This window comes from Camelus ferus, chromosome 8 (genome assembly GCF_009834535.1).
Source record: "Camelus ferus isolate YT-003-E chromosome 8, BCGSAC_Cfer_1.0, whole genome shotgun sequence".
In the NCBI taxonomy this organism is placed as follows: Eukaryota; Metazoa; Chordata; class Mammalia; order Artiodactyla; family Camelidae; genus Camelus; species Camelus ferus.
Genome location: NC_045703.1, coordinates 31741539 through 31756578, shown reverse-complemented (window position 1 = coordinate 31756578; position 15040 = coordinate 31741539). Strand labels below are relative to the sequence as shown.

Here is a 15040-nt window from a genome sequence, read left to right as displayed (position 1 = left end):
ATTAACCATGGGCAAGGGGCTTATTTAATCTCTTTGAACCTCAGTTCCCTCATCTGTAAAACTGAAATAATACCAATTCATAGGATTGTCTTGAGGATTACATGGGACAGTATGTTTAGAGTCCCCTGCATAAAGTACTCAGTAGACACATGCACTTCTCTTAATTTGGTTGTCCTGTCATTGCTAAGGCCAAGTGCACTAGCTCTCCCCACTGTTTTATGAGGCCCCGAAACATCTGTTAGTAAAGTAATGTTGGTGCTTATAGAATCCTCCTTCTTCCTTCCTTAGAGTCAATTAAAAACAATGTAGAGGGGAGGGTATAACCCAAGTGGTAGAGTGCATGCTTAGCATGCACGAGGTCCTGGGTTCAATCCCCAGTACCTTCTCTAAAAATAAATAAACCTAATTACTTACCCCCACAGAAAGATATTTAAAAGAAAAACAATGTAGATAGGTATCAGTTGATTTCTGTGGGTACAAGTGTTTACGTGTGATCTGCATTAAAAGATTTAATACAGTTAATGCACTTAGAGCAGAACCTGGCAACTAGTAAATACTGCATAGATAGAGAGGGAGAAAGACACTCACTCAGACATGCACATGTATGTGTGTGTGCATAAGCTGTTACAATAAGTGTTTCCACTGTCATTGTTTTCAGAGTCCACATTATTGTATCAGTCTCTATCTGGACCTTAACTCTTATATTGTAGAGTATGTTTATATGGCCTTTCTCTTTCTCATCCACCCAATTTCTAATTGAAATTGTGGGTCCTAACGATTTTAATGCAGTCACTAATAAAGTCAGGAAAAATTAAACCCTATGTGAAAATTTATTTTCAAACTTTATAATTACCAACTTTAAATCATTACGTGTGCTATTAAGGTTTTGTTTCCCAATGAACATAAAACACCATGTTGTGGTGGTTCTGGATCAGGATGGAAGGCCTATGTAAGTAACCAGGTTGTTATTAGAGAGGAAGATCTCACTCTATTTAAATTTGGGGGGAGGGGTGCTAAAACACTCACAAAAAAGACCATTTACAAATTGTCAGATTTCCCATTCAGATTTAGCGGTCAGTTTTCTATAAGATTTGAATGAACTCTTTTTTAAGCCACTTATTCTTTGGTGATTTATGTTTTTGTAGATGCATGTTATAATGATATGAACCATGTTTTTAACAGAGTAACGAGAGTTGCTCCAATTTATGGAATTTTTTAGTTCTAAAATCAATGATATTAAATATAAAAGTTAATTTAAACCAGCTTACTTTTCCAAATAGAAAACATAATCTAACTTAGCAGATTTTTCTGTTTCTCTTATTAATAGTTTTAATTCAAAGTCATAAGACTAATAATAGATACACATAGAATCTAGTTTTTTTTTTTTTTTTTTTTTTTTTTAATTTGGGGGCTGAAAGAGACTGGAAAGATAATCTGGTTCCATTCCTGTATTTTACAGATGAGGGAAATGATGGTGATCATGAACCAGGCCTGCCTCTGAACCTCCTAGATCTCTTTAAACATGTTAAGTTTAAGTATTTCTGCTCCCTTGCAGCTGCTGTTGAATTTCTCCAGTCTAGCTGGTAGCAGTCATTGTGCTTGTGGCTGGCCATCAGTAAACTTGAGGAATTTTCCTTTCCTGGTGGAAGTATTGGCAAGTAGACTGTGAGCTTCTTGCCAATGCTTTTCAGCACTCTTAGCTCAACTTTTCAAGGACTCTATCAAGTAGCTCATCCACTGCTGACAACTGAAAGTCTTGAGGTAATTTCCAGACATCCTCGGTGTGTTGCCATATATTTTTAAATGGCACATAAATGTTCCCCATAAAAGGAACTTCATCTAATTTCTTCCATGCTCACTCTGCTGCCAGCAAGATGGCTATTGGATGCCCAGGCCTATTCTAACCCCTGGACTTTCATCTTTATAAAGAAGTGTCCAGAAATTACTAGGGGTCTAATGTACAACATGATAAATATAATTAACACTGCTGTATGTTATTTATATTTATCATATAATGAAACTTGTTAAGAGATTAGACCCTAAGAGTTCTCATCACAAGAAACATTTTTTTCTATTTCTCTGATTTTGTATCCATATGAGATGATGAATTTTCACTAAACCTACTGTGATAAACATTTCATGATGTATGTAAATCAAATCATTATGCTTTACACTTTAAACTCACACAGCACTGTACGTCAATTATATCTCAATAAAACTGGAAGGAAAAAAAGAAATGTCCAGAGCTTTTGGTATAAATTTGTCATCACACGACTGAGCCAGAAAAGGAAAGTGATATATATTAAAATAAGAAAAAATTTTAAAGAATTATAAACCATGATCTAGCCATAAGTAAACACATTTTTCCTGTTGACAGTACTTGATAGAGTCCTTACATTTTTGGTTCAACAAAAACTATATTAAGTTTTTTTAACTTAAAATCTAACTTTATACAAATAGCTATTGAGTTAAAAAAAATTTTTTTCCCCATTAAAAGAGGATCTTTAGTTTGACTTAATATTGTGGGATGTCTGCAGGTACCTGGAATGGAAACACAAAAGTAGCCATAAAGACTCTTAAACCAGGCACAATGTCCCCTGAATCATTCCTGGAGGAGGCACAGATCATGAAGAAGTTGAAGCATGACAAACTGGTCCAGCTCTACGCAGTGGTGTCGGAGGAACCCATCTACATCGTCACCGAGTACATGAATAAAGGTTGGGCGTGGCCTCTCAGGCTCCCCCCTCACAGTGGCCTGCAGGGATGTTTCTGGGAGGGAAACGGAGCTGCCTCCTTGCTTTTTTCCTCCTTTCTGCCTAAGTTACTCATTCTTATCAGAAAGCACAAATTATGCGCTCACTAATGAAAGCGTTTTTAGAACAGACTGTGACCTTGAGCTTGCCCCCCCAGATCCTTATGAAACACAGTACCTTTTGTGCGGTGCACATGTCAGGAGTTCCAGCTCCTCTCCGTAATTAAAGAAATTCATTTTTAATCTCAGAGGGGATACAGAGGGCGATAATAGTTTGCTGTTACTTGGGATGCCAGAGCTTGGGTTAAACTTCCTTTTTGTAGGGCTGAACAATTGACATCAGACACTGATCTCCAGGCTACATTTAGTCTCCATCTTTTCAATATCTTTTTTTCTTTTCAGCTCTCTTCTTAAACATCAGTTGTAGAAAAACATGCTTTTCAAGAGCATATTTTATTCTCATTCTTTTTCTCTCTCTTTATCTTTCTAATCAAAGCAATATTGTTGGGGATAAGGCCAAAGATTGCTTTGTTTTGGAAGAACAGATGAACCAAACAAGAAACAGCCTCAAAAGGCAATGCCTTGTACATCAGAGGACACGAGTATAATTTTTCCTTTCCACATACTTTCTTTTAAAATCTATTTGGAAGTGTTTTCTGGCGGATTGTTTGTCCTTTGTATCCAGGGTTATTTGGTAAATAACTTTGTGATTAAAGCATGGAAAAAATCACCGATGATCATGCAGCTTCTGCCTGTGATTGTTTCAGCCCCGGTGTCCATTCTGAGCTCCTTGGGCTGTTACCACAGTGGCTCTGAAGCTCCAGCTGTTTTGTTTCAGATATCTTTTAAGACGTGATTGGCCACGATCTGATATGAGGAGCTGCCTGCTCCACCCTGTATTCCTCAGATAATTCTTTTCTTGATTAAGATCTGTCGATAAGCTAGGCCAGGGATTCACAAACTTTACTCTGTATCAGAATCACCTAAAGGGCTTCTTAAAAGACAGATTTCTGAGCCAGATCTCCTGAGTTTCTGATTCAGTAGAATCAGGGTGGGGCCCAAGAGTTTGCATTTCTAACTAGTTCCCTGGGCGGGTGCCTTTCTTGCTGGTCCCAGGACCACATTTTGAGACTCAGTCGGCTGGGCCCTGTTTCCCCCACATCACTCTTTGTGCAGGACTGATGGGGGAATGAGACTGAAGTGGTGCAGCCTTTCACATGTTCTTCCTTATGACAAAGGGAATTGAGACTCATTTCTTCTCATTTTATCCCATTTTTGTTGTCCTTAGAAATGGAGTCACCATTGTTCATTTTTGAAAGGTTAAATTATTACCTTTCAATACATAGTTTTTTCCTGCCCTGTTTTTGTGTGTAAACCTTTTTTTTTTCCATTGATAGCATTATTTCATTCAATTACCTCATTACTTCTAATAAGAAAACCAAATATAGCCCTTCACTGGGAGTTTTTATCTGTCAAAGGAAATCAAAATGGCTTTGTGTTTTGTTCACAGGAAGTTTACTCGATTTCTTAAAAGATGGAGAAGGAAGAGCACTGAAGTTACCAAACCTTGTGGACATGGCAGCACAGGTGGGCCCCGTGGTCCCTCCGTTCCTCCTCAGACTCACCAACATGGGGGTGCGTGGAGCATGTGTAACGTGTGTTTTCTCGGTGCCACAGGTCGCCGCGGGAATGGCGTACATCGAGCGCATGAATTACATCCACAGGGACCTGCGATCGGCAAACATCCTTGTGGGGAACGGACTCATTTGCAAGATTGCTGACTTTGGATTGGCTAGGTTGATCGAGGACAATGAGTACACAGCCAGACAAGGTGGGCACTTGCTTGAGGAAGGCTCTTGACCACATCCTGCATGGCCCTTCCTCCCTCCTTCCCTTCCCTTCCCTTCCTCCAGAAATGTCATTCTTCAGCTGGGTTTTTCCTTCTCGATCTGGCAGGAATCTGACAGCTCTGCACGTGGGAGACTGTAGTGGGCTCAGTAGGTGGATGAGACGTTGCTTTTTGGTGAGTGAGTGTCCACTGATGTGGTCCTCCTGGCTCAAGCTGCCCTCCTCACTGTCCAGGCCCGGGACACTTTGCCTTTGGAGAAGAGGGTTGTGGAAGGCCGAAAGTAATAGCTTGTCACTCCATCAAAGTCTCAGCCAGAAACAGAAGGCACATTCATGGAGAATTTAATAAAGGAGTTGTTTACCATGGCTCAGGCAGGGTTTAGGAAAACCAGCAAGGCATGATGCGGCACCCCCAGAGCTGGAAACAGCCCTGGAACTAAGCACCAGCAGCTGCGCAGAGAGGCTACCTTTGGTGGAAACAGGCAGCTGGGTAGGTCCTGGGGACTCATACCTAAGCTTGCTCTTCGGCCCTCCTCCAGATCTCCCGCCAAACCCACTAGAGCCAGTGATCAGAGGGGTCCAGCTGGGTCCAGAGGAGGGAGAAGACGAGTTGGAAGGGGATCTAGAGTGACGATAGAAGGTAACAGCAGAGCCACTCAGAAAGCTCCAACTCCTTTCATCACGCCCTCTGTCCCGCCCCCTCCAAAGGCTTGTAGAAATGAGCCTCTAGATAAGATACATCCCAAACCAGCAGTGCGACAGCCTTTCAGGTGCTTCTGGAGCACCAGATACCGAGGAGGGGATTCCCAAAGCTATCTCCTTTCTTCCTGGAACTTCACACAGCGGTCAATGGGTAAATGTGTGGAATTAAGTTTGCAGTTTGCAGTTGAATGTAGGCTCCTCGTGGAGAACATACACTCGTGTCTGGAGGAAGGGGGTCACCTTCTTCATTGTTTTTAACCAATGCTGGTCATTCCAAGCAAGGCTGAGCAGTGCCTGGAACAGATTACAGGGCAGTGCTTTCTACTGGAGGTTGTGACGGCCAACTCTGATTCTTCTTCTTTCTTTCTTTCCTTCTTTTTTAATTCTTCATTTCATGCCAATTCTTCCCTCCTCTTATCCTTCTCAGCAATCTCAAGTGATGAGGAAAAATGATAAACTAAGACCCAGCCTCACACAGACACTGTCCAAATGCTAAATTACATGTCGGTCAGACAGCTGAGCTATTTGAATTTCCCCGACACGTGGCAGGTCTTGTCCTGGAGCCAAATGTCCACACAGCAAGTATGCCTGTACATTTCACACACACACACACACACACGTACACACCAGTACCGGGCCAGATGGCGTGCCACATCGCTAATCAAAGGCACACAGGCAGCTTTGATTGGCACTGGCAGTCCAGAGAGGAATGTGGACATGATTTTGAGTCAAGGTGAGCTGAGAGGGTCTGAAGCGCCCTGGGTCTGAGACCTGCCCCAGAATGAGAGTTTACCCTGAGGCAAACCTGTCAGATCCCCACTCACAGACCCGGGAGGAGAGGAGAGCAGGTGAAGGTTGCAAGACATGAATATTTGATTTAGGAAGGGTTTGGAATGGAGTCGGTTGTGTTAGCATCCTTACACGTGTGAGTGGAGTCCTGGTGCTGGAGAGAGCAGTTCAGGATTTGTTCCCCGCTTCTCTGGGACTCTGGACGCAATAGAATTTGTGCTTAACAGCCTTGAACCATCAGTAAATGAGAAGGTTGCAAGGCCAGAAGCCCAAGCATGCTGGCAGGAGTGCTGGTGACAGGGCTGGATATTGAGTTCATGGAGTGAGGCACCCCTTGCTGCGGCCCTGGCTGATGAGAGTATTGGGACCCCCTTGCTGCTGTCCCCTCACAGCACACTCTGCTGTGGAGCAGGGCTGGAGCAGCCCCCTCAGCCCTGGCCATCCAGTCCTGCCTTCCTCCCCAACGTGCTGTTCTGATTGCCTTTCTGGTGGCCGCCTCACCTTCATCGCTTCCCCAGATGCTGTCCTGACATTACGCAATGGATCAGCTTTGTACCATGTTTCCTTAACTTGATTTCCAAGCAGAATATTCCACCCTTCCCTCTTAAAATTCTTTTTTCTTCTCTCTTCCCTTTTACGAGTATCTTCAGATGTGTGCCAAACCCTGCAAGGAGATAAGTAAGGAAAAGTAAATGAACTGGAGGACTGAACTGGAGAAAAGAAACAAAGACTGGGGCCCTAGGATTTGCAGGCAGAATAAAAGAAATGCTGCAACAGAGGAAAAGAAAGGAGCAGGGCTGTTTAATAGGATCCCTACCCAGCACCCAGGCCTGAGCAGGAAAACAGAGATGGGCTCAGAATGGTTAACTAATGTGTCCAAAGTCACACAGCTAGTAAAAGGTCAGAAGCAGGGTTTGAATCCAGGTGTGGTTGGCATCTGCCCTCTTAAGCTCTGCTGACTGCCTCTCATCAAGACAGTGATTAAAAGAACAGAAAAGAAAAATTGAGATTAGTCCTAAATTCTTTTTCCCCTTTATTTTATGGAAAAGCTTTTAAGGGGTACCTTCTGACATGCGTGTGTGAGGGAGTTGGAAGACCTTCATTTTCCAGCTCTGGGACAGCCAGGCTGTTCACAGAGCTCCTCCCGAGGGTCTGCCCTGCCCCGGCCGCTTTACGAAGCAGGAAGGGCCGGGCCTGTGCCCGCGGTGTGCTCTGCAGATGGCATGCGTGCTCTGTGCTGAAGTTTCTGCGGGGGATTCGTCAGCTCCTCCAGACAGCTGCTCCGTGTGCCTGATAAGACTTGCAAGTGGGGTTTTATGTTCCCCACAGGCCACAGCCAGGCCGCATCCTGATTATGGAAGTGTGGGCCGTCTGCAGAAATGTGTGCCAAGCACAGGTATTTTAGGACTGGGAGTGACAATGGTTTCTCATCACAGTTGTGAGTTCCCCATCTAAGGGCACTCTGAAATGTCTGTCGCCTCCCTGGGTGGACAAGCTGGCACTTCCCTGGGCACAAGCAGGCCTCGGTTAAACAGTCCAGCCTGCGTTCCTTTCCTCTCCTGCGCCTGCCCCACTGGACCGTAAGCAGGAGAAGGGACAAGGTCAGGACAGGCCCCAAGCTGGAGGGTGGGCCTCTGCCAGCAGCACGCTGGAGGCAACTAGAAATCATTCGGTATGGCTCGTTCTCTGTTCCCTCCGCACGTCCCTCAGTGACAGCAGCGAGGTCTTCTGTAGTCATAAAATCTTTGTCACATTCTGTCCAATCAGGATCTCTAAGTAATGACAACATGAATCACTTGAGTTTAGTGAATTATATGAGCAAAGTGGAAGGGCTTTGCTAGGAGCTACTGATAGATGCCTGAGACTGCACAGGGCAGCCAGCAAGCACTGAAAGTCAGAGAGAACCAGACCTGAAACCCAACCCTCCCACCTGCCAACTCTGGGGCCTGGGGCAAGGCGCTTAACTTTTCTCACCTCAGTCTGCTTATCTGTAAAGTGGGAAATATATTTTACCTGCTTTGTCGTTTAATTTTTGCAAAGATTAAGTGGAACAGTACATGTAAAGTGTTCAGCACAGTGGCCAGCACGTAGCAAGTGGTAAATAAAAAGGACTCTGGTTATCATGTCCTGTTCCTGTATAAGACTAAGCTCTAGAGGAATGAAAAAATGCGAGAATGGGCTGTAGACACACAGAAAGGCACAAACACCATTTGGGAAAGAGAGAGAGGGAGGGATTAAAGCTAATTCCTAGCACACTCTTGTTTTTTTCTTCATGAGCTTTCAGGAAGCTCATTGCTGACTAATGTTGATTTAAATTTAACAAGCTTAGATAGACCTGGCTTATGTATCAGAATGACTTGCTTTTGCGGACACTTACTCTTTTTTAATTCAGCCATAATTCACATACAGTAAAATGAATAAATCTCACTGAATTTTTACATATGCATATGCCCCTGAAACCACCCACAGACCAAGATACAAATGCTGCCAGCCCCTAAAAGACCTCCTCATCCCCTTCCAGCCAGTAACCACTCCCAGAGATGGCCACTGATTTACTTCTATCACCAGAGATTTGTTTTTCCTGTAACTAAACTTCATATAAACAAATCATACAGTATTGCTCTTCTGCGTCTGCCTTCCTTCCCATCGCGTAGGTGAGAGTCATCCAGGTTGCTGCATAAGACAGGTAGTTCTTCCATTTTCATTGCTGAGTAGTATTCCACTGTCCACATAGATCAATTTATCCATTCTACTGCTATTTCTAACTTGGGGTCTTTATGAATTAAGCCACTGAGGTGGTGGCTAGGAGGACATGTCCTCCCATCTCTTAGGTATATTCCTTGGAGTGGGCTTGTCAGCCTGGGGGCAAGGCTGTGGTTAGCGTTTGTAGATGCTGCTCGCCAGGTTCTGTGGTCGTATCTGTATAGGCAGAGCACACAGGTACTGTGTTACTTCCCAGGGTGCTTCCCTCCGGCTGCTCAGGCAGCCTGGTGAGACTGAGGAAGCTGTGGCTGGCGGTCAGGAAGCCAGGAGTTTGAACTAGCTCTGTCTAGTGTGTCCCCAGGCAAATCATTTAACCTTCTTGTGCCTCATTTTTAGCATGGAGATAATAAAAATAATTACTTTATATAATTAGTGTGACAATTAAATGGGTTCTCTTTAAAAGCTCTTTGAGGCTTGTGAAATATAAGTCATTCTTACAACCTGAACCTTTTGTGTTTGATGTAGATTTTCCATGAAGAGAGTCTTTATTTTCTTACCAAAAAAAATTTTTTTTAAGAAAAAACTATTAGTAATCTGTAAAGAAAAACCAATCTTGTAAGAGAAAAAATATATTATTATTTTGCAGTCATTTCTGTTGATCTGGGCAGTCACCATTTCATATGACCTACATGCCCAAGGGCCCTCTGAACACAGTTGGGAGCCAGTGGTCTACTTATGGTCTTCTCCAGCAGATTTTCCTCTTTTCTCAGATTTGCCTTCTCTGTTGAGAACTGTCCCTGCCTCCACACCTCCATTGTTTTTAATCCAGTCAACTCTGAACATTCGATGGCCATTCTCAGCAGTGTCACTGACACATGCATGCAAACATACCACCCGCTCCCAAAGATGGCAGGGACTGGATTGTTTAAGAGCATGACCTATGAAATAAAATTATCTTGATCTGAACCTTAGCATTACTGCTAATTAGTTCTGAGGCTTTGGACAAAATACTTAACCTCTCTGAGTCTTTATTTCGTCCTCTGAAAACAGGGATAATAGTAGTTATCCACATCATAGAATTGTTGTATGGCTTCCCTGAGAACATACATAAAGCACTTAGCACAAAGCAGATGCTCAGCTGACAGTTGTATAATTTTAGTTAGTAGTGGTGGCAATAGTAACATCACTACTGTTGATCCAGTGGGGTGACAACAGCCGGCTCTGGCTCTGGCTCTGGCTCTGTCTATCTCTCTCTCTTTCACTCTTTCACACACACACACACACACACACACACACACCCTTGTGGTCTTTCCTGACCCCCTCCAGCAGCGTCTCCCACATGAAAGACTTGCACCTATTTAACCCTTTCCTCCCCTGATTTGAATCATCACAAAGACAGGAACTTGGAGTTGCTCTGCATTTTGGGTTTATTTGGTTTGTCTTTTTTTTTTTTTAAGTTCTAAGCTGAGGATCATTGTTGAGAAAGCAAATGTCAAGGCAATCTTTGGAATGTATGTAGAAACAGAGCGTTTAGAACTTTGTCTAAAACCTGCTGTAAGTTTAGGTTTATGTATTAAATAGATGAAGAAAAATGTGTCTGTTCAAAGGCTCCCAGTATTGAAGGTTTATGTTGAAGAGATTATTATCTGGAGGAAAATCACATATAAATTAGACTGCAAAGAATTCATAATTGTTGCAGTTTTCATGTTAATTATTTCATGTTAAAAAATTGTTACTGCATAAATTAACACATTCTTTCACGGAGAACATATTTTAGAACGATTTGTTACTTTAATAACTCTTTGTGTATTAGAAATCCCAGATGCCTGTACTAATTAAATATAATCAGATTTTGGATTCAAAAAGCACAGTAGCCATTTAACACAAACAAGCAGGCAGCTACGTTGACAAACACAGTCAGGAAGAAGCGGATCCCTGTTTCTTTCAAATTTTGAGTTTCACAATTCAGAACGGTGAATTCAATTCCTGTCCTTCCTTTGTATTGCAACGACTGGGGATTATCAGACTCAGAATGCCAGCTTTCCAGCTCAAGGGTTCCTGCAGAATTATTAATCAGCCTCTTCTGAGGCCCCTGTAATCCGGTGGCAGATCAAGGCTGATCTCGCCATGAGATGCCCTCCTTCTGCCCCCGTCGGCACATGCGTTTCTTGTTCTCTGTCAACAACAGCATTGCAATTCCCACACAGTGTGCTGTGACCTGCACAGCAAATGTCAGGGGAGGAGGGGAAAAAACCCTTTTAATTATTGAATTTAATCTAATTCTTCCCGTGCTGGGGAAGCAAATCATCCTTTGAATGAAAAGCAAACCCTTTCCAGTGTAGCCATTGTTTTAAGCACTGAGCAGGAAGCTCGATTTGTTTGTACTGACCACCTCGCCCGTGCCCAGGGTTGATGGTTGAGGGGGTTGCGGGGTGGAGAGTCTGGTGAGAGCTGGGGGCTCCCCCGCAGAACGTCCTGCCCTCGGCCGGGTCTCAGCCATCCTTCCTGCTGAGCTGAGGGCTGCATGCCTGAGCCGAGCCTGGTTCCAATCAAGCCTCCCAGATCCCGAGTTTGGTACACTTCCGTCTCAGGCAGAAAGCGCCTTCATTTGTATTCTGCCGCGCGGCCGGCTTCCACCGGCTTTTCAGAGAGGGATGCTTTGTTTATCTGCTGAGCCACCGCGGAGCCCCGGGGCCGGGTTAAGCACAAGGGGTAGCGGGCCAGGCTGTCCGGGAGAAGCAGATGGGTGGTGCAGTCCGTGTTATCCTCAAAGAAAGGATGTGCGGAAAGCCATAGACTAAAAGGGGGAAAAAAGGGACTTTAACTCACCCTTGCCTCCCCGACTCTCTCTTTTAAGATTAAAACTGTTTGCAGAGAGGAGGTGGACTCGTTCCTTTCGCTCCCATAGTCCGGCTGCTCCCTGACTCTGCTCCTGGGGGCGGAGGGGTGGAGGACAGATGGGCGTGCTGTAAGCCCTGGTCACCGGGAGCCCGCTTGTCTGAATATCTTTCCTCTTTCTTTGCATTGGGCAGTCACATTATGTATTCCGTGTGGGTGTCTCTCTCTCTCCTTTGTACTCTCTTGGGCAGAGCAATTTGGCGGTTGTTTCTGAATGGTGTAGACCAAGTCCTTGGTCTGTGCACCCACGTTTCTTAGTAATCATCAAGAAGGAAGCAGATGGTCACCCTCTGTGATTTTAGAGTGTGTAAATAGGAACTGCAGACTGCCATCAAACATCACAAATGTCACTTGGCTTCCTTGTCTTGCTTTGCTGGCAGAAGGAACTCCTGCATTTGCATCATCTGGATAATCAAGGACAGACAGTGCGTGTGAAAACTGTCCCGTTTTGAAGGAGGGTACACAGCATCATGCTGGTCTCCCCAAAGGCCGGGAGGAGGAGGTGCAAGGTGGAGGAGGAACGGTTTGAAAAAGCAACTGAAAGTGGTTATTGTCTTCTGTATATCCTCTCTTCCTTCAGTTTCTTCCTAACTCCCAACCAAACCCTCAGGATGACCAGCTGTTCCCAAGCGGTATCCCCAACCCCAGGGCTTGTCCTGCTGCCTCTGAGACTTTGTGGCATGATGTCAGACAGACCCAGGCCCACTGCCCCTCTTCAGGGGCAACTGGATTCCTGGGACGAGTTCTGTGTTCCCTCCCAGACATCCGTTTTTACTTAGGTCTGAATGCTCACCACCCTGAACAGCAGCATACAGATGGTTCCAGAGGTCTGCACACAGCTTTCTTGCCTGTTCTGGATAAAAGACTACAAGTGTAGTGTCCATTGTACTCAGGCTTTTTATCAGAGTTTTTATTCTGCTGTTGCTTTCCTCGTGGCGCTCTCTGGGAAAGCCGGAAGGACCATTGAAATTATTCTGCACTTCGGTGTTGCCGAACAGCAAGCAGGGGTCCTCCTTTCCTCAGTTTCACCCACGAGAACCACTTACACAAGCCCCGCCTACCCCAGCACAGTCTGCATTTTAGGCAAAGTTCTCTTGCTGAATCTTAGATCTCCTTCCCAAGAACACAGGTAGCAAACAGCCAGGGTTTCAGAAGATGCTAATTAATTTCGCCCCTTACTTCTGGGATGCCAGTGAGTTATCCTGTCCTAAGTTGTCAGTGGTCACCATCCAGAGGAGGGTGATGGGAAAGGCAAGCAACCCAAGCATCCTCCCCTCACTGGTTCCCCCATAGATTTGTAGAAGAAACGTCCCAGCCTGCTTTCTGTTATCCTCCATGTAAGACTCTCCTGCTCCTCCACAGGTCCCCTGCCTGCCTGTCCTTCCTCAACTGCAAGACACCAGGGCCAGTGCCTTGACTCCAGCCCCGTCCCCCAGTCTCCTTGTGGCTGGGTTTGGTCCCCTCTGACTTCTAGTTGTCCTGATTAGATTTTTAATACCCACTGATGGACTGTCTACCCCTCCCTCTCTGGTCCTCGATTTGGGGTTCCCCTTGGAACTTTGCTCACCCCCTCAGCCTGAATATTCCTTCCATGGATTCAGCCACACTAGACTTTGGATCCCTGCCTGGCTAATCAACCCTCATGTCTGCAGTCTGTTCAGACCCTGCCTCTGGTCCTGGGTTCTTGTCTTCCTTGGCCCACCTTGGTCCTTCTCCACCCACATCCCCAGGGGACAGCACTCCCCCCTCTTCCCCACCTCCTTTCTTCTCAAACTCCCCGCTCAAACTCACCATTATGCATTCCAGATGGAATATCATCTCAATCCGTTGTACCATTTACTTTTCATTTGTTATTTGTTTTTGTTTTTTTAAACATGGTGCTAAAGCCTTGTGAACCTAAAGCAGAGAGAGATTTCAACAGAATGTGTCACCAGGAATAACTGGAAAACACACAGTCATCTTACTCCAGACACTTTTAAGAAATTCCTAAGTCATTACTTTGGCCTAGTGTGAAAATTCTAAGTTTTGCTTTGCCAGACTTTATTGGGTTTGAAATCATTGTTTTGTTTGAATAACCACAAAGTTCTAGGTCAGGTCAGCTTTGATTTTACCTCCTTCACAGGATATCCTGCCCCTGCCCTGCCTTGTCCCCTCCTTCCCCCTCCCTCCACACCCCTGTAATCAGCTTCCTGTTATTGGCACAATTTATGATTTCTTTTCTCTCATTCCCCAGGGTAACTTTAAAGTTGAAGCACTGCCCATTATTTAATGTTGGGCGTAATAATTTGCAGAGTTTGCAGCTTCATAACTAAAGAGGGTTCTGGATGAATCTTTGGTTCAGAAAAAGTGTCTGTTGTGGACACTAATGCCTTTCCTCTTGCTGATGCTGTTAGGGAACCATTTGTGTTCTCTGTGGGGAGGACTTGGCTGCTTTCTTCTCCACTAGCTTTGCCTTCTCCACCGTGGCCCAGTTTTTTAGCCAGAGAGAATATTTTCTGAGTCAGGGCAATGGAATTGGCCTGGTCACCAGGAAGGGAAAAAAGCCTCGACAGTCCCACTCTCCACTGAAACCAGGTAATGTGAGCTGGGCCCCAGCCGAGCCTGTCCTGGCCCCCACCAGAGCCTCACCCAGGGAGGACCGTGGGGCACATAGCAGCATCCTTGTGTGGCTGCCTCTGCTCAGGCCCCCCTTCCCTGTGCACTTCCTCTTGCCCCTCCCCCCTGAGCCCTTCCCCCTAAAGCCAGCACCACCATTCAGCTCTCTGTTTTTTTCTGTGAGCTCTGTCTCCTGGAATGTCCTAGGGCAGGAAGTGACTGGTGCTTGGTTTTCTCAAGAGTGCCTCCCACTGTGTTAGGGACTCGCTGGACACTCAGTGAGTTCTCAGTGATTGATTGCTGAGTGTATTGGGTTTTCCTCTTTTCCTCTCTTAAAGTTTGGGGGACTTTGGCTGGCCTGATGCAGCTCAGTGCCTTTACATTAAGATCCAAATGAAATAATAGCTGGCATTTATTTGGCTCTTATGAGGTGCCAGATGCTCTGCTGAGCCCTTTACATTATTTACAGTTCTCATCACAACCTTGTGAGATGTTATCATCACCCCTGGTTTACAGACAGGGAGACAGACTGAGGGAGCTTTTAAATGCCCACCCAGCAAAGCCAGTCCACCTGACCCTGAAGCACCTTTTCTAGATGACTGCCTGGGGCCCTCCTCAGATGTCCACCCCATCCTAGCCCACAGTTGGGCCTCTTTGCATTGTCACAAAGAACATTTGCTCCCTGTTTTCTGGCCGACTTCTCCGTGCTTAGTGCTGGAGGTAGACTGGGGAGTAAAGGTCTCTGTGGTCTTC

At 45.2% G+C, this 15040-nt stretch overlaps 1 protein-coding gene across 5 annotated transcripts in view; it reads left to right on the top strand.

Moving 5' to 3' along the window:
• FYN (FYN proto-oncogene, Src family tyrosine kinase) overlaps positions 1 to 15040 on the top strand; it is a 165368-nt gene that overhangs the window by 129984 nt on the left and 20344 nt on the right. For all 5 annotated transcript variants that reach the window (XM_032484717.1, XM_032484715.1, XM_032484718.1 and 2 more), the window contains 3 exons: positions 2538 to 2717; positions 4263 to 4339; positions 4430 to 4583. In XM_032484717.1, the coding sequence (XP_032340608.1) occupies positions 2538 to 2717; positions 4263 to 4339; positions 4430 to 4583 (411 nt within the window). The remainder of the gene's footprint in view (positions 1 to 2537; positions 2718 to 4262; positions 4340 to 4429; positions 4584 to 15040) is intronic.